Source organism: Daphnia pulex, chromosome 1 (assembly GCF_021134715.1).
Source record: "Daphnia pulex isolate KAP4 chromosome 1, ASM2113471v1".
NCBI lineage: Eukaryota > Metazoa > Arthropoda > Branchiopoda > Diplostraca > Daphniidae > Daphnia > Daphnia pulex.
In genome coordinates this window covers 7,247,993-7,274,703 of record NC_060017.1, presented here as the reverse complement: position 1 = coordinate 7,274,703, position 26,711 = coordinate 7,247,993, and the positions used below count along the sequence as shown (strand labels likewise).

The 26,711-nt window shown below is 39.6% G+C and overlaps 10 protein-coding genes across 13 annotated transcripts; 1 reads left to right on the top strand and 9 right to left on the bottom strand.

The window, feature by feature from the left end:
* Positions 1 to 440: 440 nt before the first annotated feature.
* Positions 441 to 1,427, bottom strand: LOC124197358. The gene is made up of 2 exons (XM_046592747.1): positions 994 to 1,427; positions 441 to 909 (listed from the first exon to the last, which is right to left on the bottom strand). The coding sequence occupies exons 1-2, from the start codon at positions 1,359 to 1,361 to the stop codon at positions 666 to 668; spliced, it is 612 nt and encodes a 203-aa protein (XP_046448703.1). The 5' UTR covers positions 1,362 to 1,427; the 3' UTR covers positions 441 to 665.
* A 555-nt stretch (positions 1,428 to 1,982) lies between these two features.
* Positions 1,983 to 3,099, bottom strand: LOC124197304. Its single transcript, XM_046592685.1, has 2 exons — positions 2,600 to 3,099; positions 1,983 to 2,532 (listed from the first exon to the last, which is right to left on the bottom strand). Exons 1-2 carry the CDS (start codon positions 3,058 to 3,060, stop codon positions 2,283 to 2,285), a joined length of 711 nt encoding a protein of 236 aa, XP_046448641.1. The 5' UTR covers positions 3,061 to 3,099; the 3' UTR covers positions 1,983 to 2,282.
* Positions 3,100 to 4,204: 1,105 nt separating this feature from the next.
* Positions 4,205 to 5,312, bottom strand: LOC124197362. The gene is made up of 2 exons (XM_046592778.1): positions 4,848 to 5,312; positions 4,205 to 4,763 (listed from the first exon to the last, which is right to left on the bottom strand). Exons 1-2 carry the CDS (start codon positions 5,192 to 5,194, stop codon positions 4,520 to 4,522), a joined length of 591 nt encoding a protein of 196 aa, XP_046448734.1. The 5' UTR covers positions 5,195 to 5,312; the 3' UTR covers positions 4,205 to 4,519.
* Positions 5,313 to 6,371: 1,059 nt separating this feature from the next.
* Positions 6,372 to 7,333, bottom strand: LOC124197361. The gene is made up of 2 exons (XM_046592763.1): positions 6,880 to 7,333; positions 6,372 to 6,794 (listed from the first exon to the last, which is right to left on the bottom strand). The coding sequence occupies exons 1-2, from the start codon at positions 7,245 to 7,247 to the stop codon at positions 6,563 to 6,565; spliced, it is 600 nt and encodes a 199-aa protein (XP_046448719.1). The 5' UTR covers positions 7,248 to 7,333; the 3' UTR covers positions 6,372 to 6,562.
* A 1,019-nt stretch (positions 7,334 to 8,352) lies between these two features.
* On the bottom strand, positions 8,353 to 9,562 carry LOC124197367. Its single transcript, XM_046592794.1, has 2 exons — positions 9,160 to 9,562; positions 8,353 to 9,084 (listed from the first exon to the last, which is right to left on the bottom strand). The coding sequence occupies exons 1-2, from the start codon at positions 9,489 to 9,491 to the stop codon at positions 8,841 to 8,843; spliced, it is 576 nt and encodes a 191-aa protein (XP_046448750.1). The 5' UTR covers positions 9,492 to 9,562; the 3' UTR covers positions 8,353 to 8,840.
* Positions 9,563 to 10,485: 923 nt separating this feature from the next.
* Positions 10,486 to 11,422, bottom strand: LOC124197314. Its single transcript, XM_046592693.1, has 2 exons — positions 10,989 to 11,422; positions 10,486 to 10,917 (listed from the first exon to the last, which is right to left on the bottom strand). The coding sequence occupies exons 1-2, from the start codon at positions 11,408 to 11,410 to the stop codon at positions 10,686 to 10,688; spliced, it is 654 nt and encodes a 217-aa protein (XP_046448649.1). The 5' UTR covers positions 11,411 to 11,422; the 3' UTR covers positions 10,486 to 10,685.
* Positions 11,423 to 12,233: 811 nt separating this feature from the next.
* On the bottom strand, positions 12,234 to 13,323 carry LOC124197331. Its single transcript, XM_046592715.1, has 3 exons — positions 13,035 to 13,323; positions 12,836 to 12,952; positions 12,234 to 12,760 (listed from the first exon to the last, which is right to left on the bottom strand). The coding sequence occupies exons 1-3, from the start codon at positions 13,286 to 13,288 to the stop codon at positions 12,514 to 12,516; spliced, it is 618 nt and encodes a 205-aa protein (XP_046448671.1). The 5' UTR covers positions 13,289 to 13,323; the 3' UTR covers positions 12,234 to 12,513.
* A 2,061-nt stretch (positions 13,324 to 15,384) lies between these two features.
* LOC124197269 lies at positions 15,385 to 16,392 on the bottom strand. Of its 2 annotated transcripts, none has more exons than XM_046592662.1 (2): positions 15,878 to 16,392; positions 15,385 to 15,794 (listed from the first exon to the last, which is right to left on the bottom strand). In XM_046592662.1, exons 1-2 carry the CDS (start codon positions 16,276 to 16,278, stop codon positions 15,539 to 15,541), a joined length of 657 nt encoding a protein of 218 aa, XP_046448618.1. In that variant the 5' UTR covers positions 16,279 to 16,392; the 3' UTR covers positions 15,385 to 15,538. The 2 variants fall into 2 exon arrangements, with proteins under 2 accessions (XP_046448618.1, XP_046448610.1); XM_046592654.1 differs by having other exon boundaries at positions 15,385 to 15,797; positions 15,878 to 16,391.
* Positions 16,393 to 18,450: 2,058 nt separating this feature from the next.
* On the top strand, positions 18,451 to 19,288 carry LOC124197244 (baculoviral IAP repeat-containing protein 7-B-like). The gene is made up of 2 exons (XM_046592614.1): positions 18,451 to 18,743; positions 18,838 to 19,288. Exons 1-2 carry the CDS (start codon positions 18,567 to 18,569, stop codon positions 19,258 to 19,260), a joined length of 600 nt encoding a protein of 199 aa, XP_046448570.1. The 5' UTR covers positions 18,451 to 18,566; the 3' UTR covers positions 19,261 to 19,288.
* A 64-nt stretch (positions 19,289 to 19,352) lies between these two features.
* On the bottom strand, positions 19,353 to 26,657 carry LOC124197223 (WASH complex subunit 5-like). 3 transcript variants are annotated; one of them, XR_006876062.1, is made up of 21 exons: positions 26,160 to 26,592; positions 25,743 to 26,100; positions 25,584 to 25,674; positions 25,335 to 25,526; positions 25,046 to 25,266; positions 24,758 to 24,983; positions 24,016 to 24,682; positions 23,563 to 23,946; positions 23,390 to 23,493; positions 23,101 to 23,317; positions 22,764 to 23,037; positions 22,543 to 22,705; positions 22,376 to 22,478; positions 22,103 to 22,286; positions 21,605 to 21,982; positions 21,081 to 21,508; positions 20,435 to 20,608; positions 20,155 to 20,347; positions 19,974 to 20,061; positions 19,761 to 19,910; positions 19,353 to 19,694 (listed from the first exon to the last, which is right to left on the bottom strand). XR_006876062.1 is itself a non-coding variant. In XM_046592563.1 (16 exons), exons 2-16 carry the CDS (start codon positions 25,865 to 25,867, stop codon positions 21,355 to 21,357), a joined length of 3,483 nt encoding a protein of 1,160 aa, XP_046448519.1. In that variant the 5' UTR covers positions 25,868 to 26,100; positions 26,160 to 26,657; the 3' UTR covers positions 20,935 to 21,354. The 3 variants fall into 3 exon arrangements, 2 of the variants coding, with proteins under 2 accessions (XP_046448519.1, XP_046448528.1); XM_046592563.1 differs by lacking the exons at positions 19,353 to 19,694; positions 19,761 to 19,910; positions 19,974 to 20,061; positions 20,155 to 20,347; positions 20,435 to 20,608 and having other exon boundaries at positions 20,935 to 21,508; positions 26,160 to 26,657; XM_046592572.1 differs by lacking the exons at positions 19,353 to 19,694; positions 19,761 to 19,910; positions 19,974 to 20,061; positions 20,155 to 20,347; positions 20,435 to 20,608 and having other exon boundaries at positions 20,935 to 21,508; positions 26,177 to 26,657.
* Between the last annotated feature and the right edge of the window lie 54 nt (positions 26,658 to 26,711).

Sequence of the window (26,711 nt, the reverse complement as noted above, 5' to 3'; positions counted from 1 at the left end):
GTGTGTGACTGCGTATTTATCTACTAGAATTTTAAATCAATAAGCTTTTTATTTTCAACTATTACTTTATAACAAAATTCGGAAAATAAAAATCTAAGTTCGTTAATCGTTATTTGCCTTGATTCATGATATAGAATCACTTGTTCACTTGTTTGTAAAGAATAACTTGGGCAGCTCGCTGGTGATGCGCTTAAGTGTGTTTTCTTCGTTATTAACCGTTATCGCTATCGTTATAGCTTCTAAGTTCTTTAATGTTATGCGCGAGCCCAATAAAGCAAAATGCGGCAAAATGTAAGTAGTAGCGTATTTAATATTTTATTAAACTTATTTATGTTCTCTATCTACGATGGTCAATATTGAGTGATTTAGATTAGGGAACACACAAAAAAAGAATAGCCAGAATAGCGCACACAAAATTTCGTAAAATCAAATAATTAATCGACGGTTTAAAAATGTATTCATTTCACTTTACAACCATTTCCCAAACGGAATGGGTCTCGATCACACCATAAATTACAATAAAAAATGGCCCAGTAATTCAATTAAATTCTTTCAACAAAGGTCTAAAAGGGTTGTTTTATTTTGTCATTTTGATAAATATACCAGAATTTGTCCCCAAATTTTTGATAGGGCAAAATAAATGCACAAGATTGTCACGCAAAACTTTATTTGCCAGTAGATCCACACAATTGGTACCCAGTGGTGCTTCGGCAGGCGGCAGTTAATGAAGTAGTGGTTGTTGTCGTAGAAGTGGTGGTGACAGTTGAGGTTCCAAAGTACAGCAAAACTCGGCCTTGGCCGGCAGGAGCGTTGAATCCGGGCTGGACGACAAATGGGACCGGTGCTGCTTCTTGCATGCGGACTTCTCGGGTTGGCTCAGCTACAGATTTCACGGCTTCATCTTGGTTTCTGTTAACACATAATTAAGTAAAATCATTAGAGTGGTCACCTTGTTTCTAAACTAAAATTAAAAAGCCGTAAGAAAATATTTACATTTCAGGTAGCGGAAGGAAAATGCTGCCATCTTCGCTCTGTTCTTCGTTCTCGTTGTAGAAGAGTCCGCGCCCCTCCTTGTTTCCGCTCAAGTTAAGACCACGACGACGGCGGCCGGAAGCGGTGCAGATGGAGAGACCGGCAGTGGAGGTGGTGCATGTTGTTACGCTAGTGGTAACTGTAGTGACGGTCAACGTTGTCAGAGTCCACGACGCTGTTTTGATGAAGCGGTCATCGGCCTTTATTTGATCAGCTTCAAACGATGGCTGTGGGCCAGATCGGAAATTGGGTCCGGGATTTAATTCGTACTGGGCCGAAGAGCAGTAGACTGCCGACAAGATCAAGAGGCATTCGAATAGAAGTTGCATTGCGCTTTTCTTTTATATATGGGGTAAGAGCGAGAAATATAGAACCTTCAAGATTTCCAAACTGTTGAGTTTGATCTTCCTTTATATAGCTTAGCTTTATCCGCCGGGAACCGCCCAGTGAATTACGAGAAGGCGATGGAAAGAATCCCTCCAGCGTTTTTTTACTTTTTAGGATATATTTATTATGTATTAGTTTTTCTTTTTCTTGTAATCAATCAAATAAATTTTGAACCAGATGATTTTGCAGTCTATCCTATTCCATGAATTCTCCGTCGTCTGAATTCGTGGTAACAGAGTAATATAGACATAACCCTCCGCATAACCCGGGCATAACCGTATTAAGCGAGCTGAAATTCAACAAGTAAAATTGTTCAGAGCTCTTCTTTTTCGCCCGTTTCATCCGGAGCTATAGCATAGTTTATAAATATTAAAATCTAATATTTGTTATTTACTTCTTTACTATTCAACGTCAACCGATGCCTTTTACTCTTTTAAAAATAATGTGATAAAGAAAAATTACATTCCCGAAGATTATGTCATCTATGTTATAATAGTAAAATAATCATTCAAATAAAAAATATTTGAGAAAATGAGATTTAGAGAAATAAATTGAACATCTTATTTAAATGCTGATAAAATTTATTTAATTATATTTAATTATTTTGGAAGAATAAAGGGTGCTGGGTGGCCAGCTTAAAGAACAGGGCGAACGGACCAGGATGTACAAGTTTAGAATTTGAACACAGAATTTCAAATGTCAAGTTGCTGTGTGTGTGTGTAAATAAATACAGTATAGGCTAAGTCATCTTCGACCGTCACATCGTGTAATTTTTTTTTTCATTTTGACGTGTTCTCCTGGTGAAGTTCCGAATGAATCGAAGTGGTTGGGGTGGGGTAAAGGGTCCGTGATTCGATCAATCCTTATTTACCAAAGGCATTGCACACTTGATATCCGGTGGTGCTTCGACAGGCGGCCGTCAGGGAAGCGGTGCTAGTTGAAGTCGAAGTCGACGTGATAGTTGTCGTGGCGAAAGCAAACAACAGCCGACCATGTCCGGGAGGAGCATCGAATCCAGGCTGGACGACAAAGGGGACCGGCTCCGGAGAAGCTCGGACTTCGCGGACAGAGTCAGCAACTTCCAATTGCTGCACGGGAGCGGCCTCCTCCTCTCTATACATGCCAAACAATTAGATGTATAACAATAATTATTTTGGGTGAAAATGAAACTGCTGTATACTTGACAGGTAATGGCAAAAAGATGCTGCCATCTTCGCTGTATTCTTCATCCTCGTTGTAGAAAAGTCCGCGCCCTTCCTTGTTTCCGCTTAAATGGAGACCACGACGGCGTCGGCCGGAAGCGGTGCAGACGGAAAGGCCGGCAGTGGAAGTGGTGCAGGTTGTGACACTGGTGGTAACTGTAGTGACGGTTGACGTTTGGAGACTCAGCGTTACCGTTTTGAAGAGGAAGCGACCTTGGTTTTTCGATAGATCGACTTCATAAGAAGATTGTGGGCTTCCAGCACGGAAGTTTTCCTCCTTATCATTGTTGTTATCGCTTTGGGCCTGGACGAAAACGCATGCCGATGCAATCAAAATCACAAGACTGGAAAACAGGAACTGCATTCTTGAATGGGATATTTCCTCGATGCGACGAAACAATGTTGAATAAAATGACAAGAGGTTGAAATTTTCAGACATATGTGTCTCTCAGGACAGTTTGAATTTGAAGACGCTGACGTTATTTGCTCTGCCTTTATATAGAAATTCACGGTTGACCTGGACGATTGAAAATCAGAATTTATTAATGGAGATGGCTATATAGATGCAAAGCCGAAATTGACTTGCTGGAGGGTTGATGGTGTTTTGATGGGTACATTTTTTTTACTTGTGCTTATGTAGGCAACTATCCTTTGATAAGAGACATTATTAATAAATTATTATTTCCTTTTTTTTTGCCACCATACATTCCGTGTTTTTGGTCTTCAACTGATGGGTAGATGGCTTACTTTTACAAGCCTTTTCTTCTATACATAACAACGCATAGTACTCCCGTATTCGTATCTATAGTCCATACCCAAAAAGGATATCGCCATCGCGAAATATGTCACTGCCGATGGCTAGCGCTGCAACGCATATAACCAAGCATATAACTCTTCTGAAACGCTAAGAAAATGGAATAATTGTTAAAAATTTAAAGGAACATTTTTGCCTGGATATTGACGGATGTTAAAAAGACGTAACAGACATTGCAATATTCTGACGCAACATAACATTACATTGCGTATTTCCTGACCGTTTCTCGGCTTATATCACGTCATCGTATAGAAATAGTAAAATATGCAGTATGTGTAGCTTATCGTAGGTCAGTGTACTCATCAATAACTTTCAAAGTCGTATTATAATTAGAAAAAAACTTTTACAAGTATAACGATATAACGAAGTTATCGTAGTATTTCGTGCATACGTAGTTTAAAATGACTTTCACAACAGCGATTGTCAGTCCGACAATAAAAGCGGACACAACAAAGCTGAATAAAAATATCGTATCAGACATTATAGAGATTTCGAGATACAGTGAACCGACACTACTTGTGTGATAACAAATTTTTGAAAATTGAGCGAGCACATCTGCTATTGTTGTCCGTACGAATCATATGGTCGCATATGGTGAAACATATCCACCTTATATATTATAAGGTATAATATTCTGCATTTAATATAGCGTCGTACGATGATGGAAGTAAATTTCAACTAAGATAATTGTTTTCATATTTGTTCTGAAAAAAAGTTTAAATAATGGGAGTTGTCGATTAATTCTGAGACGCTAAAAAGGTACAATAAGTTTTCATCATGCACTAATTTTATTCCAGTTAGATTGAATTCAGTAAGGCGGATAAATATACTGTCGAGAGCAACAAAATTGGGTAAAGCGGGTGTTAATGACATTTATTTCAATAGAAGTAAAGCTATGATGTCCACTTCATTTGAACTGATTGGGAAAATGTCACCGATCGCCGTTCGACGATTTGGACGTTTATTGAGCACACGAAAATAACAATAGAGGGAAGCTGGTTTGCAGTAAGCCGATAGAAGTTGGATCTCAACGCAGGGAGATACTGATGACAATAAGTTATGAACCTATATGCGCGGCCTAGATTTATTTTCCGTTGGAGCCGCACACTTGGAATCCGGTGGTGCTCTGACAGATGGCCGTCAGGGATGTGGTGGTCGTGGTAGTCGACGTGGAAGTCGTTGTGACAGTGCTGAAAGCCAAAAGAACGCGGGCTTGAATGTTGGAAGGAGCGTCAAATCCGGGCTGGATGACGTAAGGGATAGCAACTGGGGCGCGCTCGACACGGATGGATTCGGCATCAGCATCCACGACAGGCTCAGGCTCGGCGCTAAAGATTTTCAATCGAACAAAATTGGAATTTTAAAATAGTGTGATGAATAGTTAGCATTTCAATCGGAGAAAAAGAACTTACGGCTTGACAGGTGATGGCAAAAAGATGCTGCCATCTTCGCTGTGTTCTTCTTTCTCATTGTAGAAAAGACCGCGACCCTCCTTGTTTCCGCTCAAATGAAGACCACGACGGCGTCGGCCGGAAGCGGTGCAGACAGAAAGGCCAGCAGTGGAAGTGGTGCAAGTCGTTGTCTTAGTCGTGGTGGTGAAAGTCGTCGAAGTCGAGAAGGTCAAAGTCACGGTGTAAAAGGAGCGCCCGTCAGTTGCGGATTCTCCTGAAGGATCGATAGAGGATTCAGGAGCCTGGGCCTCGGCGTAAGCGACGGCGGCAGCTCCCACGACCAACAGGCAAGCAAGTGTGAAACGCATTTTGTTGGAGAAAAGTGGTGAGACGATTTTTTGACTGGGCTAGAGAGAATAAGGCAGATTTTATTAGTCGACGGATCGAGTTGAAAGATCCAACAGAAGTTAAACTCATTATTGGTCGGCAACGGCCTTTTATATTCGGTCGGATCGGTCCGAATGCTCCGCAACAGCGTGAATTTGAGAACAATTCGCCTCACGGCCTGATGATTTTTTAATTGACGGCAGCGGTAGCTGATTAGATGTATCAAACGCTGATGTCTGTGCACAATAGTACAGTTGTTTCTGATACTTATTACACAATAGTTTTACTAGCTGCTACTCATCGCTCATTCCTCAATGGCCATTAGACCGTTTCAGTCCACAGCATCTCCATTCATCGTATATGGTATTCTTGAAAACCACGAGCTCAATCATTTAAATTTGATTCTTTTTGCTTTGATTGTCTAAATTAAAGTTGTAAATGGAAAGGGAGACTTGAGTGAAAGTGATTTAAAAAGAGGCTGTCATGTCATCGGAAAATACTTTTCTTTTACGGTGAATTGTTTCTTGCATTTGAATCCGTTCTCGTTTCCAAAAGCAGAAATACAAACCGAATAATAACCGTTATCCGGAATAATTCCGGAATAAGATGCCGATAAGATTCCCGATAGATTTTCGGAAAAAAACAATAATAGCTTGCATTCATAAGCTTTCCTGCCGAATAAGCTATTGATAATAAACGAGCGTAAATCTGGATTATAACACGTATACGAAAACAACCCCTTGACATGTTTATAAAATTTTTTTACACTAACATAAAAGGATGTAGCCTATACCAATGCCTATACCAAACCAACTGAAATGGACTCGAGTTGCTAGGAAGAAATTAAATATTTTCGTTGTGGTTTACTTCACAAACAAGTTGTCGACGTGTCGATCTGTGAAAGATAAACATAAAAAAAACAAGCTCGTAAATGACCAGGTACAATATTCTTCCAGGAGAGGGTGCTTGTTATAGTTAAATTGGCCTATTTTCAGCCACGCAACAATTTTGTTATTACCAAACCTACCTGTTACATGAACAGCCTCGCCGATACATATAAATTGTAATATGCTTCGACAACAACAATTAGTCAAATAAAAAAAAAATTATGGTGTTTGCCATTCGTAAATCAGTGTATTGTTTTATGTCTTCAAACTGAAAGATACGTGAATAGACATAATAATCCTGTTTGTTGGTTTGTTTCATAAATAATTTTTTTGTGAAATGATTTGCTATAAAATTGTGCACTACCTCAGAATTGGTTAACAATAATGTTCATGGCTTTTTGTTTATAAGATGCGTGGCGACTAACTCACTGAATTGCAAAAATATTTTTTTCAAAGCGACCATTATTTCTTCCCTGGTGTTCCGCAGAGCGAGAAGCCGCTCGTGCTGCTGCAGAAGGCCGTCAGGCTGACAGTTGAAGTCGTGACCACGTAAGATGTCAGGGTTGATGTGCCAAATGATACCAGGAAGCGATTGACTGGGCTATCTTTTGGCAACTCAAAGCCGGATTCCACCTCCAACGGAAGCAAAGTCTCGTCAGCAGTTGGTTTGGACTGGACTTCATCAACAGGGTTACTGGAAATGGAAGAATTTAGTTTTTAGAAATTAATTCAATCAAAATTAACCTCAAAATATACTATAAAGAATGATTGAAACAAACCTCCTAGCGACAGCAGGAAGGAAAGCGCTACCGTCCTGGCTGGCGACTTCTTCGTCGTTGTAGAAAAGTCCGCGGCGGTCACGACCCTGGGCAGCGGCTTCGTCGTAAAAGAGACCGCGACGACGGCGGCCGATGGTGCAGGTGGTCAAAGTGGCCGAAGAGGTAGTGCAAGTGGTGGTGCTGGTTAGGGTGGAAGTAGTGGTGGTGGATGCTTTAAGCACCGTGAACGTGGTGAATGAGAAACTGCCATTGTAGACGAATAGTCGGGATGATTCATTCGCATCCGGAGCGACCTTATTATTACCATCATTGGCAACAGAGATGGCGATGACGCTGAGGATAAGCGCGCATAGAAATTCAAAACGCATTTTCTGTGTTGTGGCTGGAAGATGAGCTTCAGATGAATGTTAGGTCAGCAGCGTATTGTGATGGCTATCTCGGCTCATCGCCGAACACTGTTCTATTTATACGGCCCAGCTTCCTTCTAGTACCGCACCTGGCTCTTCAGCCTATTAGCTATTTGGTTTCCTTGTTTTGTCGTGCTGGACTATTAGGGGTAGTGAACTCCGACACGGACACATTTTGAATGTCAATCAAACGCTGGATCGTTGCCAATCCAATTTCATAAAGTTTATTAGTTCTCGAATTTTTGTTGGTGTATAAGAAGCCAAACCAAGGTCAGCTTATACTCTGTTTCGGAAAGCTAATGGCGACCAGATCTGAGGTCATACCCTTGTATTTTTTTATGAAAGTAAATATTATACGAAGTCAGCATCAAAAAATTCCACATGGACAACTTTTAGGTGTACATCTTTCACTCATTTTATACCACAAATCTTTTTTTTATTTGTGATTATTTGATAGTGCTCTTGGGTTAGCGTTAAAATTTGGCTGGAATCAACTCAGTGTATTCCATCAACCAATCATAAATTCATAATGTGCTGTCAAAGAATTTTTTTGAAATACTATATGGCACGTCAAAGCTACGAATTACCGATAACATTTGCATACTAAGGGTAGATCATATTTGGAAGAATGCGCTACTTAACTTAAATTAACGTAAAGAACGTCATTTCAATTTTTATGTAACTTGAAAAGTTCAAAATTTCAAAATGGATAAGGCGATTTTCCTTGTTTAAGTAGATCCAAGATTTTAGCGTCCCCGAAAAATTATACCCTTAATTAAGACAAATTTTTACTCCACAAACGTTCACTCTAAAAATAAACGTTATTTTCAATTGCGTAACAAATAACTAATTTCGCAGCCTTTTCTTTCTCTTATCGTCTATTACCCTACATCTAGCTAATTCTGTTGCATATGCGCTCTGTATTTTGTATTAGTTAACGAGAATCCATCACTATATATATGTTGTCTTTATGTTTAAAAGAGCGAGACTCGTTTCATGCCAATTTCGCTTAGCTAAAATGTAATCAAACTTTGCGAAGTATACTCAATTTATGAAACACAAATCATCAGGTTGCTGCTAAACTGTATAATTCAGTGGAAGAAGAGAGTGGAAGTTGAATGGATAAATACACATCAGTCCCGTTCAGTACAATTGATGGTATAACTTGTGACGATCATTTGATAATCAATTACAAATATTAAGTCGAGCAACCGTGAGCGAGACGATCAACAATAAGCTTCTCACATTATTTTCAACCGTTTCATAGAAAAACGACCCGAAAATAAGCTACTAGCCCTTGTGCTATGGATGACAGGGAAATAATAATTTTTTTCTTTTTCAAATCGAGAAACCTACAGGGTAGTGAAGGGAAATCGGGAGCAACAACATGTGTGGGATTTTTCGGAAGGATAATACTTTTTATCATGGCATAAACGCGATTTTTTAGATTGACAGCTAGAAAGGTTAACTGATGACCAGCATGTTATATGATTTCACGGGTGTTTAGTTGTCAGGGTGTGATATACATTCTGGACGCAGCTGGAGAACTGCCGTTTATTTTCCAGCACCGCCGCAGAGAGCAAAGCCGCTAGTGCTGCTGCAGAAGGCAGTCAAGCTGATGGTGGTAGAAGAAACGGTGTAGCTCGTAATGGTCGACGTACCGAAAGCCAACAGGAAGCGGTTGCCCTCCTGTCCTTGGGGCAGAGCGAAACCAGCCTGGACTTCCAACGGGATGACTACATCATCGGCAGAAACGGACGATTTGACTTCGGCAACTTCGTTCACGGGATCGCTAGCCCTAAAAATATTTCAAACGAAAGAAATGATTAAAAACTGAGCTTTTAAACTGGTTGTTCATGATGGATTGAATTACTTGGCGAGGAAAGCGCTGCCGTCCTGGCTCTCGACCTCTTCGTCGTTGTAGAAAAGTCCGCGGCGATCGCGACCCTGGGCGCCAGCCTCGTCGTAAAAGAGACCGCGACGACGGCGGCCGATGGTGCAGGTGGTCAAAGTGGCCGAAGAAGTAGTGCAAGTGGTGGTGCTGGTAAGGGTCGAGGTGATGGTGGTGCTCTTTTTGATGATGGTGAAGGTGGAAAATGAGATGGAGGAGGCGCTCAAGAGAAAACGATCTTTGTCATTTTGGGCTTCGACTGCGCAAGCGCAGATCACGGCCAAGACCAACAAACAGACAATTTCAAAACGCATTTTAAGTTTTCGGGATTTGTGAAAGACAGTTGCTGTTGGAGTCTATTTTGACTGATGATAAACGACGAGCAGTTACCAACTATTTATACCCATTTGGTGGTCGACGCTTTGACTGGGCCAGCGACTTTGGGATTTCTGGGTACATCAGGATTGCTTCGGGCTGCTAAGTTTTCTGTCAAGATTTTAAGAAAGCGGATTGGCCCTTATCAAATGATGCTGATCGTTCGCAGGAATATCATCATACAATATCGTCGCTATCACGTTATTTTTAGATTTGGAAAAGTTGATTTGTTAACCCCAAAATTTTAATCGAAATACGACGAAGAAGAAAAGGTGGGGTGCTCTATAAACCTCTTTTTAATACTTCTAATATAACTACGACAGCGCATATATCTTAAATCAATTTCGTTGTTTGTTGTACTAAAAAAATTAATCCATTTGCACCAATATAGGCTACAAATTCGGATTTTAATTGAATATGCCGTACAACGCTAAATTCAGCCATGATGCAACTTATACGCAACTGGTAATTTAAGAATATAATCGTGAAGTTACATCATCATTATTATAATACTTAATCTCTAATTTTATTTTACGTGTTTAGTAATGCTGTGTAATCACTGTCTCGTAATGCAGGATAAGAAAAACCGTGTGTATCATTGCAGACGTTTTCCAAAATTAATGTTTTGCTGGGAAAATTTATACCATCAACATAAGCATATAAAACAATTTTTAATCGGAACTCAGTAGAGCAGAAACGATACCATGACACGATATGAAATCCAAGCATCTCATACTAACAAATAATTTTTTTACTTGAGAAATATAAGAAAAGTTCCTTGCATTTCACTCCGATATATTATTAAAATTAGTAAAGTTAATCGTCATTATTGGGTTCGCATTATAAATGATCCTTTTCATGCGTATTATTCGATTTATGGTTATACGCCTTGCGCAATATCGGGTGGGACAATAAATAACACGTACAGTCTTATTGAGTTTATATAAATTGCTGCTTATAAATGTTTATTTTGCAAGTTATTCAAAGAGAATAATAATGAGCCAGATAAATAGTTCCGACAGTGCCGAAAACAGGTGTGCGACTTGGATTTTTCTACCACTGCAACAGAATTAGCTATATAGATGGCCAACAAGATACGATTCACGCGGGAAATTAATACGATGTACAGAAATTTATTTGCCAGCAGTACCGCAGAGAGAGAACCCGCTAGTGCTACTGCAAAAGGCCGTCAAGCTGACGGTCGAGGTGGTGAGCACAAGACTGGTAACAGTCGATGTGCCAAAAGACAGGAGGAAACGGTTGGGTCCTACCACTGGCACATCGTAACCGGACTCGATTTCCAAAGGAATGAGCGAAGAATCATCAGCGCTCGTCTTGGCAACTTCTTCAACTGGATCGCTTGACCTGATTTAATTTTAAATAATAATAATAATAATTTTTAATCATCACTTGATTATTTAGCGGAATTATCATACTTATTTTCAGCAGGAAGGAATGAGCCGCCGTCCTTGCCCTCGACTTCTTCGTCATTGTAGAAAAGTCCGCGGCGATCGCGACCCTGGGCTCCGGCCTCGTCGTAGAAGAGACCGCGGCGACGGCGGCCGATGGTGCAGGTGGTCAGAGCGGCTGACGACGTTGTGCAGGTCGTGGTGGACGTGTAGGTTGACGTGGTAGTGGTGGTCGCTTTGAGTACGGTGAACGTCGTGAACGAGTACGAGCCGCTGACGAATAGAAATCTGTCTTTGTCGCTCTTTGGTTCGACAGGAGATGAGGCATAAGCGGAGACTGCCACCAAGACCAACAGACAAGCGATTTCGACGCGCATCTTTTTAAAAAAGGAAGGAGCGAAGTTTGTCGACTTGATGGTTTCAACAAAGGACTGATGCTGGGGGTTCATCAGTAAACGGCAGAGCTCCTATTTATGCGCAAGTTAACAAAGCTTTCCCCGTCAAGGCTTGTTGATTTTCGACCATTTCCTTATACCCTTTGATGGGTTTCGGTAGAAAAGATTTTAAGCGCATTGATTGGCTCTTGAGCTATTTCCATTTTTATTCTGTCAAACGTTCGCATCTCCGTTTTAGTAGACGGCTCAAGATTTAATCGGTTAGCCAATCAAAAAGGTTTTAAGTGGAAGCAATTCAATAAGGATATTGTGAACCGCCCTATTTTACATTAGATAACGTGTCACTCTTCTACCTCTAGACAAATCAAGGCGCAAAATATTAACTATTAGTCTCAAGCAATCTCGAATCAATCAGCCTAAAATAAGTAGACAAGAACTTACAATTTTCTGAGATAAATAATAGTAAAATGGCGTATGTTTAGAAAAACACGCGTGTAGCTGCTCCATACGAAACTCACTATATTCACAGCAATAATATAATGTGCCTTGATTAGTAGTATTATGTAGCTCGCTAGTTTTTTTTATCGCAACCAAGGTTGTTGAAACAATTTTTGGCTGAGACTTTATAACTACATTCGTGTCCTAAAATATATTTTCTATATTTTTCTGGTTTATTAATAAGAAATTTTCTAAGTGCTGCTTAAAGTAACTGGAAATTAAGTTGATTGGGTTATATTGAATCAGTGCTGGATTTTTTTATTATTTTACTTTATTATGCGCGATATACAATGTAGTTATACAGCGCTACAGCAGATAATAATACCAGTAATAGCCTAACATAAATCGTGTTGAAGAACACTGCAAACTAAATTTTAAATTCGTTTATAAAGTGCTGCTGAACTGTATATTCAAGTCCCATGGAAATACTCATAAATGGATAAATACTCCCGAAATGTTCAATATGTGTTGAAGCATATCGGGAATTGGAAAACGTTTTACAAAAACACATTCAATTACAGGTGACGAGTTATCTTCACGTAAAAGAAGCATCAAACAATATGGGAAAACATATGTCAATTTGTGATATACAGGGCACGTCAGGGTATTGTCGTAATAAAGGTCTAGTGGTCTATTATTCTGTCGAATAATATAGCGACTTATTTGCCAGCTGAGGAGCAAAGGCTGAAGCTTGTGGTGCTGGCGCAGGTAGCCGTCAAGGATCGGGTGGCGATCGAGGTGGAGGTGGTGGTGACCGTGCTGGTTCCGTAAGCCAACTTGAATCGGGGAGTTCCGGAGGGGGTGACGAATCCTTCGGGAAGGCTGAATCCAGACTGGACGACCAACGGGACGGATTTGTTCTCATCTGTGGTTACCTGGGGAGCTGGAGCAGCGACTTCGGCAGATCTTAAAGGGCACACAAGAATTTTGTTGAAGTCATCAGTTATTTGCATCAATTTAAATCAAACCCTTTAATTATACCTCTTAACTGGGGCAGAAACTTCGGCTTCATCGTCGTTGTAGAAGAGACCACGGCGAGCTCGGCCGGAGTTCTCGGCGTCATCGTAGAAGAGACCACGACGACGGCGACCAACAGAGCTGTTTGAATTAATTGCAAAATGTAATCGGAAAAGATTAATTGATTGCCTATACAAAATATGTATAGTAAATGATTTCAAACCATGTGTTTAGTGCGGATGTGGAAGTGGTGCAAGTGGTGGTTGAGCCGACTGTGGTAGTCGATGTGACAGTGGAGAGGATCACTGTGAAGGTGCTCAAGAAAATGCGTCCCTGATCGGCCTCCTTGGGAGCTTCGGCAGCGTGAATGGCGGCAACACAGGCCAAGAGAAGGAGGCAGGCGATTTTGAAGCTCATTTTCTTTTGGAGATTGTTTGAATTGGTGTTGTTGAGAGCTGAGATGCTTGTTGATGCCATTTGCCGAACCGCGATCGACTATTTATACCCAACGATAGCACCCGACCGTATACTTCTCTTAACCGTGACATTGTACCTCATCAACCTGGAACAGATCGCTTACGGCTTTATTTTACTGGCCATTTAGAATTTGGTATTGGTTCGGGACTCTTTCTATCGTAAACTCTTTCGATTAACGTGTTTTTTTTTGGCAGTTTGCCCAGCTTCTTGTCGTCACTTGCTTCGTGGCAAATTACAGGTAGCCCTAGCTACCACTACTAGCCACTATATCAGATCGATAATTTTGAATGTTCTATAGTCAAGATATTCACCAATATTTTCTGGAAGAATATCATTGATAATACTGTCCACATTATAAATACATCTTCCATGTTACGCAATCGTCCGACTTATTAAAATCCAGCATTATATCAGGACTTGTATGCCAACCTATTTTTTTTTTTATTAAAGTTTAAATTGTGTTTTGTATCGATAGACCATCACCGCTATGGCTATAGCTGCTGCCGAAATGTTCATTATCGTTTTTTTTTTCACACCGCAGCGCATTGGGAGGTAAATGAAGGGTGCGTCAGTCAGTATATACAAACTAGCCGTCATCTTGGCTACATAATATCCAACGATAAGTATAGGACTGCAGTGATGTAATTGCCATGCCTCGAAGGCAGACAGAAATAACATCAAACGATTGAGCCTGATGTCGGATCGTGGAAACATTGCAACCTAAACATACAGACTAAAGTTCGCTGTCAAAGCGAAGTATTCCGTATAATATCCTGAAAAACAAAATTCCGCTCTAGTAACAATAATAATCTTCCTGATTTAACCCATGGGTTACATCAGCGTTCCTTTTTCGCTTCAATTCTGACCTATCGTACGAACTTTTATTCTTCTGAGCTGTTTTATTCAAAATTGAAATATTACCTAACGCACGTATATAGCTGTGTACAAATAAGTTGTATGTCTGTTCATGCAGTAATTATTTGTTTACAACGACGTCATATGAGTACCCAGCTAGATAAACCCTTTTTTGTGGATCAGTTTCATCCAGAGACTCTAGTAGTATCTATTCCATGGATACTGTATAGTGCCCTTCGGGAGGAATCTAAGCTACGTTCGGATTTTATGACCTTGCTGTATACTGCTTAAATGTGAAGATAAGTCCGAACTCCGAAAACCAGCAACGTAATCCAATAAATCGATCAACGTATACTCGCAATTTACAATTTAAAATTCATCAAGTAATGCCATACATTTGTGTATTATGATATTACCAAATAATATTAAAACAAAATTTTAGTCATATTATTAGAGTAAACTTGGAAAACGGAATAATGATGGGTCCTTTATGAGGAAAAAAAAACGACGAGAGAACAATTCGTGCAGGTGCGTTCTGTCCCCGGTCTGTATAACTAAAGAGCGCAGTCATGACTCATGAGAGATACTTAACCTAAACGATAGTTTCCATCTTATTTGCTTTCGTCACCCTCGAGCCATTTAGCTAAACGTCTAGCGTGAGCAATGAATGAAAAAGAGATGACATTCACCGCTGGCGCTTCTAAAATAAGACGACCTATAATAATTAAATTTTGAAGCAAGGTTATACGTATCAGCGGGCACGAGCCTTGTCTAGCGAAAGCCCCTTGGCACTTTGCTAATATATTCAGTCAGCCGCGTTTCTATAGTTCCGGGCATATCTTTCTTCAGAACTCTTTATAGGCGCTTCATTTTATTTTGGTGCATTGGGTGAAAATAGTTTTGTGTTAGTTTTCAAGTCCTGGCACGGGCCTCAATCCCATTAAAAAACTAATTTAGGTTGTATGCTGTGCAATATGATGACCTGTCCATCGTTTCCTCCACGTCACTCACCCATCAGACATAGGAAAGCTAATCAAATTTTTCACAGAAATAAGATTTTTTTACAAATTAAATCGCGCGTCCTCATAGAATTCACTCCTACTTATCGGGAACAATTTATTAACATCTCCAACTTACCAAAGTTACTCTTCGAATCCTATACTCTACATCAAGATTTAAATTTATTAGTAAATTACCCACGAAAAAAAAATATGTTCTACGAGAAAATGTAACGCTTTATATGAATGCTAAAAGGTGTATTGATAATACAGTCCATATTAGTGAACTTGAATAATAAATAAGTCAAACTATTTGATCGTTGCGTATAGAATTTTGGTTGAAAGGCCCCATCATAGACGTGCGGTGAGGTAGGACTTGGTATTTTCGAATGCCTTGTTATGAGGTGCAGACAGAGAAACCGGTAGTGCTTTTGCAAACAGCCGTCAGCTTGGAGGTAGAGGTCGAAGTCGTAGTGACCGTCACGGTTGCCGTGCCGAAGGCCAGAAAAATTCGACTGAGTGGAACAGCGGGCGAAAGATTGTTGTAACCCATTTCTGGTGTGTAATAGGCACCGAATGTGGGCTGAATAGGAAAGGGAAGAGCAGGTTGCACTTCCATTTGTCTCGAACTACGGGCCGTCTCAGACTCGGAGCTGCTGTTTATGCACAACAATAAATATGTCGATAAAACTGTAATCAATTGTAATAATAAAAAAAATAATAATAATAAACTTACGCCTGGTCTTGGGTTGGCAAGAAAATATTTCGTTCTTCTTCTTCTTCCTCTTTCTCGTCGTAAAAGAGACCGCGGGGATTGCGGAAGACTCCGTGCTCATCTCGACGTTTCCTGCCAGCCGTGCAGGTGGTCAGCGTAGCTGCTGACGTGGTACAAGTAGTTACAGTTGTGGCTACAGCGGTTGAGGTAACCGTCGAAATCGTATAAGTGAACGTAGTGAAGAGTCCACTAAAGAAGAAACGGCTGTCCGGCTGATTCTGCTGCAGACTCTGCTGATTGCGCAGCATAGGGTAACCGGGGAAAATGAACGGACTGTTCGGGTACTGATAATGTTGAGCCTCTCCAAATGTCACGGCAGCTATGACGCTCAAAATCAAAATTGCTGATATAATCAAACGCATTTTGGTTTCGATTGCAATAAAGGACTTCTTGGAGAAATAAAAAACAAGAGAAGTATTTGACTTTAACGGAGGGTAAAAGTCAGAAAACGACTGTGCCTATGATCCAAGGGTTGTTTCCACCTTTATATAGTCCTGTAACCCTTACGTTATAGGGTTGTTTTCTGGGGGAGAAAAATCTAATTAACATTTACTCCGTAGGCCTGATGATTTAAAAAAAAATGTTCAAAAACCACGATTTTTACCCCATTTTGAAGTAATTTGGCCAAAGGGCAACAGTTTTTTTTTTCAAAATCTAGAAATCCATCAAAAATCATTCTATCTCAACCCCGTCATTATACTCAGAATTTTCTGAACCCTCTCCCCTTCAATATCCCAACTCTTTTCAACAATAGGGGGTGTAGTGTAAATCTGACATACAAGTTAAAACAGACAACAAAACCCTTATTTGTGGTTAACTTTAACCACTTCAATCGGCAAGTTTATATCCAAGATTTGTCACCACCAAGTTATTTGCGTCTGTTTGAAGCAAATTTAAAAAATACGTAAATTCAATTTCTTTCTATTTTATTACGAAATCGGAAAATTCCAGACAAACCAGAAATGAAATAAAGAGACGTTGCCCTCTATACATTGGCCTATTTTGCATAATTTCGGATGCGAGTGCCAAATTTCCGAGTGGCGCTGCTTTACTGGTAGCACAAATCAATGGAATCTCAATGTTGAGAGTTCAGACAGCAGTGCGGGATCATGCGTGCTTCCAGATTGCATTATAATTTGATCCCTCTAGCAGCCGCAATTTCGAATCCTGTCTTCCTGGTTTTCCATCGGCATTTTAGGGTTCATTGTTCCGTGTTGCGTAAGACCTGTAGGGATTGGGCTGCGGGGTAACAGTAAATGACTTCTCTTTGATGGATTAGTCGGCTACCTGGTGCATGGAAAACCAATCTCGTGTCATGAAATGGGAGTGGTCGTTACTTTTCTTTCTTTTTCTTTTATTATTTGTGAAAATACCTATAATGCAAAGGGTCAATCAAATCATTTCTTTTCTTAAGGGCGACAACTAACCCATCGCAGCATATATTTCAAGTGCGATGAACTTTCAAAACCTTGCCCATCAATCAGATGGCAATCAAAATGATATGGGGGGAAGCTTTCCTTAATGATCCTGAAGTTGTTTTCCAAATCAAGGCCAAGGCGATGAAAACGTAGCATTATTAAGGTTGGCAGTGTCTTGTTGCACCACATCACAGACATATCAGTCTGAGACTGAATTTTGATTACTTCCCCTCCTTGACCATGTCTGATTTGAAGGGTAAAATGAATAACAGAATCAATCAGACACTAATTTGGAAATAAAAAAATATTACGATTTGATTTGTACGTAGTATAGCTAATACTACTATCTATTTAGTTGGAGTAAGCGTTTAGTCAATAGGGTCATCAGACCAGGCGAATTAAAATTAATTTGGATGGACAAGAATATTTTTTCTGTATCTTTTTATGCACCTTTTTTTCCTTCAGTTAATTATTATTTTCAGCGCGAATTATTTTTTTAATTTTGCCTTCCTGTATTTGGCGGATTGCGCAACGGTATGGAAATCAGATGATACGGTTTCCCATTTTTTTAGGGACTGCGTTGTTTGTTTAAAAGGAATTGCAATAAAAAAATTTCTGGATTTAATTAATCACAATAAGATGTGAACTATTTTTTAATATTCTTAAATTTGTAACCATTTCTTACATAAGAATTCGTAACAAAATTTGTAAAATGTAATACATTTATGAATTAAATATATCCTGTCTCTGAGGGACTATCAAAATATATCTTGGCAATAGAATACAACACTATACAACGTCAAATCTTTACCATAAGGTCAAAAGGTCTCAACAAGGTTCTTATAATCTCAAGGATTAAAAAATTCCTAGTATTTAATGTTACATAGTTCGAAACAGGCCTACTGTCCACATAATACTCTTAAGACTCTGGAAGACTTATAGTTCATTACTACGTATTTGAACCGTGTTGAAGGTCAACAAAACCATACGCCACCCTGTCCTCGTACCCGGTAAAGCTGGATTATGACGACAGTGAACTTTATTGGACTGCTGTGACATCGCACCAATCAGGAAACATCTTTTGACTGTGCAGTATTTGCTGGGAATGAAGTACTATAGTGTCGCAGATAAATATTGAGGACAAATGAGTGAGATGACCATTCTGATTTAATCTACCGATAAAACAAGTTCACGCTTTCTGTCATTCATCTCACAAGATCCGTTATTCAGTCATGGACAACATTTCACTTGTTCCCACTACCGCAAGTGTTTTCTCTAACAAACTCTCTAAGGTAGGACCAACTGGATCGATTAGAGCTCTGTCCCACTTGAATTTGAGAACAGCATCCGCTCGTCTATCCACCTTCCAGAGATGGGAACAATCAGCACCGAATTCTCCAACTCCGCAGGTACGTTTCAACAAAACCACCACCACAGCTATAACTGCACCGCATACGAAATGTCTAATTGTTTGGTTTTATCGATTGGGTTTGTCCTCTTTAGGCGTTATCGTCGGCAGGTTTTATCTACCGCGGAGTGGGCGATCACACTCAGTGCTTCACGTGCCTGGTTGTCCTTTCACAATGGCACATTGATCACGATCCTGATTTGGAGCATCGCCGACACTCGCCGAGGTGCGAGTTCGTCTTGAACCGAGAGCGCGAATCGAGAAATAATAATCACTCGCGGCCAATCTCTTTGTCCGACGGCGACATCAATCTGCTATCAGTTGTCCCGGCTAAAGATGACAGACACTCGACCGAGGCATCGCTTTGTAAAATCTGTTACTCCCATGATATGTCCATTTTATTTCGTCCCTGTGGACATCTCCTGACCTGTAAATCGTGTGCCGATCAGTTATCTCATTGCCCTATTTGCCGTTGTCCTATTTTTGAAAAAATTCGCGCTTTCGTTTCTTTTGAATAAAATTGACCATATAGAGAATAAGCTTCAATCTTATTTTTCCTATTTCTTTAAACAAATTAAATTCATTAGGTAAGAAGAAAAAACACGGAGAATTAACTTTACTTGCGCTGTGCTTTCATTTTGCGATTTCACTTTTATGCATTAACAGTAGAGCAACAGAAATAACACATTGTGAATTAAATTAAATAGAAAATCGGGCTATCATCCTATTATCATCCTTTCAGTTTCAGCGAAAAATATACTACAAATGCCGATACCAACAGGAAACAATTGACCAAAGGTAGAGATTGGTACATATACATAAGCACAGTTGTGTACGGGGATGGCATTTCCTCCAATCGCATGGCGCTATTCAATCCAGCGACCAAGGAAGTCAGTTGAATTACGTACGGCAGAGTCAGCGCTATCCACACGACCAGACAAATCTGCGATACCTGTTCAATTAATGGAGAAACTATGACGCTAAAAACACCAATAGTTTTGTTTGAATTATTGCATACCGTTGAGGTTAAAACGTGAAAAAGTCTTCTGTGGTGGTCTTTGTAAAGAAAGAGTTTTCCGTTGATGGACAACTCTCTTTCGTGCTTCAACACTTGAATTTGACGGTGGCATGTAATCACAATAAGCGGACTTCGTTTGATGGCCAGAGCCTATCAAAATGGGACAATATGACACTTTGTTTAAGTGATCTAATTTAGAAACCGATGACGTACCATGGGACGAAGGTAGAAGAATAAAATCCAAAAGAAACTAATCAACGTTTCGTCGAGCTTAGTAGTTTCTGAAGCTTTGACAAAACACCTGAAAACAAAATTTGAATAGCATCAATAGAAGAAAAATACAGGCGTATCAATTGGATCAACATTATTTAAACGTCCGTATCAAATCTTGTACGTGTGAAATGCAGGGCTGTAGCGGTAGAGATTCCATGCTGCAAGGGATGTTCCAGTTGAAACAACCAAGGTCCTCATTATTGTCAAATGTATTGGTTGGCTTTTACAGAGTCTGAACTGGTGCTCAGCCATATACTCCCGTTCGATCTGGCTTCGGTATAACATATCCAATCCAAAAGTCAAAGACCACATCGCTGTTATTGGTAAAGAGACGGAAATTTGGCGGTTGATTTAGCATGCTAAATAGAAACGGGCTATAGCCTTGTGTGACTTCAACTTACTCAGGATACCAATCCAACGACAAAGATCACAGTCTGTTTTTGGCTTGAATGCTGAAACGAGGGCTAAAATCCCATTTGACAGGCAAAAGAATAGAAGATATGTGTTGGCTTCATTCGGCCAGTGCAAAGCCAAGGCAAGAATAAGGAATCCATAGCAAACCACGGCCGTCAACTCTGAAAAGAATGTTCAAATAGAATTAGCCTATAGAACCCTACAGTTTTCAAATTTTGCCAATTGGGTGTGGGAAACAGCGCTTTGTTCCCTTGTAGCCTTGTTAGCGATTCGTGATATCTAATAACTATTCTATAATCAAAAACTTACCATTCTTCTTAATCTATTTTTCTGAAACAACTTTCGCATTAAAAAACAAACGATCTGTTCAGTTATTTAGAGTTACATAAAGACCATAAATAGTAACGGTGCCGAATCACCGCTTGATTTTCGGGGCTACACACACAGTTTTTTCTTCACTTCAGTCTGACACGAAATAAAATAAAAGTGTTGCGAATTTTCAATAGTATTTTTTCTTAATAGGATACACACAATTTTAGGATAGGTTACATAAGAATTGACGGGTAAAAAAAAAAAAATCTAACAGAGAAGGGGCTGAACAATAACCTGAGCGAACAAAAACTTGCCACTCACCCAACACACATGTGATTTGATCGTATTCCATGCCGCCAACTGAATTTTAGCGGCAGGTATTCAAAACATTGACTGGGAGCTGACTGTAGCAAATTGGTTTACCAAAGGAGAACGAAGCCTAACAACCGGAAGAGTCACTGCGATTTCATTCCACAAGGAAATGCGAATGCTACCCAACGGCAGATCGGTGTAACTGACTAAAGTCTACAGCACAGCTCCGACACGTTTTCTCTCATGCCATAGGTCATAATAACTGTAAGGCCACATAACTGCATTACTGCATTGACATTTTGTATAGCGACCAAACGCCTTCGTTGAGTAGGCTGTTTAAAAAGGCGTGACTTATCAGACCACACTTTTCCCATTGTTCCAGCAACGCAAGTGTAGTTCCACTCTCACTCGGGATTTCCATAAGATTCTCTTTGTTGCTAAAAAATTAATACAAATAAAAATCGATAATAAGCAAAAGGGAAAAAGAATCCATAATAACTAGTGCAATATGATAAGAAACACAATTTGATTACCTCGCTCCAAACTCCAAGTGAGAGCGAGCAAATTGGATTAAAAGGCAGCAGCATGTCTGTGTGGTCGTCGGTCCTAGATGGCGTAATATTGTGGCAATCCCGGTCACAAAGGGAGTCCCGTCCACGCCATCCTGAGATCGTCTAGACACCAAACTAGCAAGTTGCTTGCTATAGGTAAACTTGTGTACATTTGACACAATAAACAAGAGCAGCAAATGGGGAATGTAGGGCAGGTCGAGACTTTGTGTGGCCACATAAATCTTCTCGAAAGGCTCGTAGAGACCGGACCAGTGTAGGTACTCTGCCAATTCAGGGAGAAGTGATGTGGAAATGGAATCGGAATTTTTGTCTCTATGCACCACGTCATTCACTACTGACCTGGAATGAAAAAGAAAAAAAAAAAAAGAAAACATATTACATGTTTGAAAGATAGATTGCCAAATCCCGTCGCTAGAGAAATTTATCGACTAAACATTGTGAACAACAATGGTAACTTACAAACTCAGTGTTTCGAGTGCTTGCCAAAGTAGTCCAGAGTCGAATGATGCAGTAGACTTCAGCTGTTGAGAGCACGATCGTCTGAGTAATTGCAATTGCCCGATTTTCAGTACGCGGTCAAGGAGCGTCTGAAAAGATTTGTGGAAACGCGTACAATAAACCCCATATGTTTTATTTGGCTGGCCTGGAAAAAATAAAGGTAACATTCATATCACTATTAACGTTGGTTCGAGGGAGAAGAGAAATGCCAGTAAATAGTAAGTCAAAACCCACCGAGGATCGCCGTTGTTGGAGCGGTTAAGTGATCAAATTCCGCTAGAGCTTCCAGAGAATCTTGATGGCGAAAAACCTCCTTATTCAAGTCACTGAAAAGGTTCTTTCGAAGAAAATTTATATCATCAAAATACCAAAGCACAAAGATGTCAAAATGTGGCTATTACAGTCAATTCAGTGGTGATCATAAAGGCAAAAAGGGTGTCTAGTCCAGCCAATCCTGATGTACTTAGAGCCCGCTCTAGCTGAGAGAACAGTAAGAAGTTTAACACTTCTGTTTGAGATTTGCCGTCATACCAGGTGTTGGTGAACGAAACAAACACAGTTGTTCTATAATAAATACAAAGTTATTGTCAGACATAACAAGATATAAAGTAAAAATATTTACTTGGGGTCAGTGATACGCAGAATTTCGCGGGCTAATCGACCAATGAACGTAGCGGAATGAGGATCGTTTGAAGACATCCGGGGAATTGGTACTGCGGTTGACTGGAACTTACTTTGCCAATCTTGAATATGGTTTGTCTGAAATGTATTGCATTCCTGTTCAACATTGTACCCAACGATTCGCGCTGTTTCTTCTTGAAACATGCGAAGACCTTGGATTCGTACGTAATCTTGGATGTACTCAAAAGATTTACGGAGTCCTTCCATGGTTTCGCCTAAACAAAAAAGAAGATTAAGAATTAAAATTTAAACGATATTTTCAAATCAAAGCATATTACCTAAGCCGTTTAGCTTGTGAGCGAGATCGCTGTTCTTTGCTTTGGCATTGAAAGAGAGCGAAACGTGCATGGCCATCGCCATTCTACGTACTAATTCCCGGCGAATACCCTCTTCCAGTAACCGTTTAGGATCCAGACGGACTATACCAACTAAAGTTGTCTTCATAGCTAAAATACCCTCAGTAAACGTTGATACAGATTCTGTAAGCTTGGCAATCTATAGATATATTAGAAGGGTTTAAGGGAATTATATTTATTCGATTTTAACAATTTGTTAGAAATAGGATACCTGAAATCGCTGGTCCAGTTGTGCGTAGTCCTTGAGTTTGTCTTTATCTAGCCTCACTGGCATTTCTTTGATAACATTAGTCTGGAGTTGAACAATTTGTTCGACTAATTGAGTGGCAAATGAAATTGAAATTAATTTCAGGAATGATCTTGTTTTAATTAAAATTTTACTACCTAAGGCAAACATGGATTGCGGAATTATATGCAACACATGACGAATGTAGGAGACGAGTTCGGTCGAGTAATACTGCGAAACTGAAACCAAGTCAGCACTCCGTGCTTGATTAATGCGCATCAAGGGTAAGTCGAGAGCGGAAGACAGTTTTAAAAAGGTTGCTCGTAAACGACCCACTAAGGTTGGATCTTTCCGAATTGCTGTCTGCATGTGGCCCGTGTAGGAGTCAATTATTAGCCAAGCATAACTCAGATCCGAGACTATTTGGAGTGTAATGAGAAAGTCCTCTCGAATGTTTGCGGTACGAATCATATGGTGCAACTGTCGACGGGTTTCTGTCAAAAACTGCTTGACTTGCAGCTGGGACTCGAGTTGATGAAATTCTGCAATCAAAAAGTGGGGATAGCTTATTATGTGAACTGGAAACACTTGTTAACGTTGAGAGCCTATACCTTGAACTTCTTCGAGGGCAGAAATGAGCTGAACCATTTTACGGCCGGAAGCTGTGCCTTCTTCATAGTTTAGTGCTTCAACTTGCTGAGCGATTTCCCGAAGCCACAATTGAAGACTCTCGTTTTTGTCAACTCGAGTCAAGGGCTTTGCTCCGCTAAAAACATCAGCTAATTCTGTCAGTCGTTCCATACACTCATTTTTGCATCGCAGCCAATTTGCGCGCTTCTCCGTCAACAGAGTTCGAAAAGTCTCGCGAACATTCAGTTCCAACTCAGCGCAGTCCAGCAGCAATTCGAATACTGTAACGGGTTGATATTTCGAGTCGTTGAGAACTTGATCCCGTATTTGACGGCATTTTTTAACTGATTCTGCGCCAGCTGTTAATGTGTTTGTATGTAAGAGCATCCATCGTAGAGTAACGTTTGACTGTCGGATCAAGTTGATCAGCTTCTGCATATTATCTAATAGGAATTCTTCGGTCAGGACTCCTTCTTTGAGTAATTGACGTAATTGTGTTATAAGTTGGTCCAATTGGTTGCTATGCTTAACTGAACACTCTTTTACATTGGCAGCCTGCGCTGTGTTGCTGAGTGCCATTCGCGCCGCTTTGTACGGCTCCCATACTTCAATTAAGTTGAAAATTAATCCCATATAAACACTGGTAACCTAGAAAAGAACCATACAATTACAACATATTGGAGTCGTTGGTATCCGGAAGAGATTAATAATAATCTTAATTACCCAATTATCTGGAAAGAATTTGTCAACTATTTCTCTCATTTTTGCTGTTTGATTGTGGAGAATATCAGGAGTGAAATAAAGACAAATCACGAGCATGGCTGCTTGTTGAGCAAGTGCAGTGCTTCGGTGATCAGGATGCGGATGGGTTGCAATTTGGTGATAGATATCATCTGATCTCAAATGACCTATTACTACATCCAAATAAATTGGAGCAATCGGAATACGTCTAAGAACAACCACATATAGGCATTACTTAAAATGAATCAAAAATAATAGAATTCATTCTACTTGAAATAGTCTTCTGGGTAATGTTGAGGCCTTTTTCCTGGCTGAGATTTCAAAAATCCAGTTGAACGCAATAGCTGGCATACTTCATCCAACTTGGAATTAGAATGAGTTCTTTGAACAGAATATCTGTAATAAGAGACTAGCATTCTCTCCCTAACAGGCCCATCAACATGATTATCTATGACTAGTAGCATGATGCCATATAGATAAAGTGCCTCACACTGCAGAGGAAAAAAAGGTTAGTTTAAAAAGGTGAAGCATATATAAAAAATTCATTTTTATAACCAACCATGAGCTGTTTGCCTTCATCATTTAAAATAATTGTTTCAAGAGTTTGTTGGATATAAATCCCTTCATCAAGTTCATAAAGAAAGGTGTTCAAATCACAGACATACTTGTGAACACTTTCAAATGCAAGATAGAATCTTGTTAGGATTTCAATATAATTCTTTCGTAACTCCTCATCCAATTCCACTAAAACCTAGAGTAAGATGTGAATTTTTAATGGAGAAAAAATCTGAATTGATAACTCACTTACATCGCTTCCATTAATCTTTGAATCAAAGACATCTTGTTCTTTAAAATATCGAAAATCCAATACAATTTCATGATATTTATTTTGATCGGACCTTACAATGAAAACAATAATAATAATAAAATAATATAACTGGATTTATAGATTTTAAGTGACTATTACTGAAAAATCTGTGGAATAAAATCCTTTAGACGTAATAGTTCAGCAATTATTGCATGAGCTCTTGAAACCAATCTCAAAAGGGTCTGTCCACACAGATTATTTTCTGCTAAAAAATCTTCAGCCATGATTAATTAAACTTGACTGTCGAGCCGGGCGTATCCATAGAATAATAAATTTAGGCTAAATCTGGCTAAATTCTAAATTTATAATCTCGTCTGTTTACGTTGATCACTTGTCAAAACTTGTGAAAAATAAAGGCACAGGCCTGACAACATGCGCTAAATCTTTTTTCGTTTATAGATGTCTCTGCTTTAACAACCATTCCAATTTTTTCCGGTAAATAGCTAAAACGTGACGGCTAAAAGGGAAATAAACATAAATAATTATTTCATAAAACAAAATACAATAATTTTATACAAAATTGTGCGGCGTACGGAAGAAACGGAGATTTTTTCCCCTCAGGATTATAGAGTCAATTTAGTCCTTGGTTCCACATTCAGTTTCGTGTGATTTTTTAAGGCTCAGGTGTCGCACAGAACACTCACGTCACGGGGTTTGCACGTCTCAATTACCAGCAATCAATATCAATGACAAACATGGAAAAACTTTTATTTACACTTTCCCTGAAAAAAAACCATAACCTTGAATTTTGAGAATTCAACTTGAAACATTTCTCCGTTGGTTAGTTATTAGTTAACACGCTAAAACCCGCACCCCCCGCACGACTACGTCTGCCTAACCTTTTTAAAATTTCAGTTGACTAATTCGATAAAGTAAACACATTTATTTTTTAAATAATGCACTCCATTTGCTAAATGTCTACTCCAGTTAATGGCTTCCCTATTAATCAACTGGTAGCTACTAAAACTCGTCGTATAAACTTTAAAGCCGCCATGACCAAACAAGGTCCTTGGGTATACGCCTTCGGGTTATTGTGGCTATTGGGATAACTATGTATTCGTTTTTTGT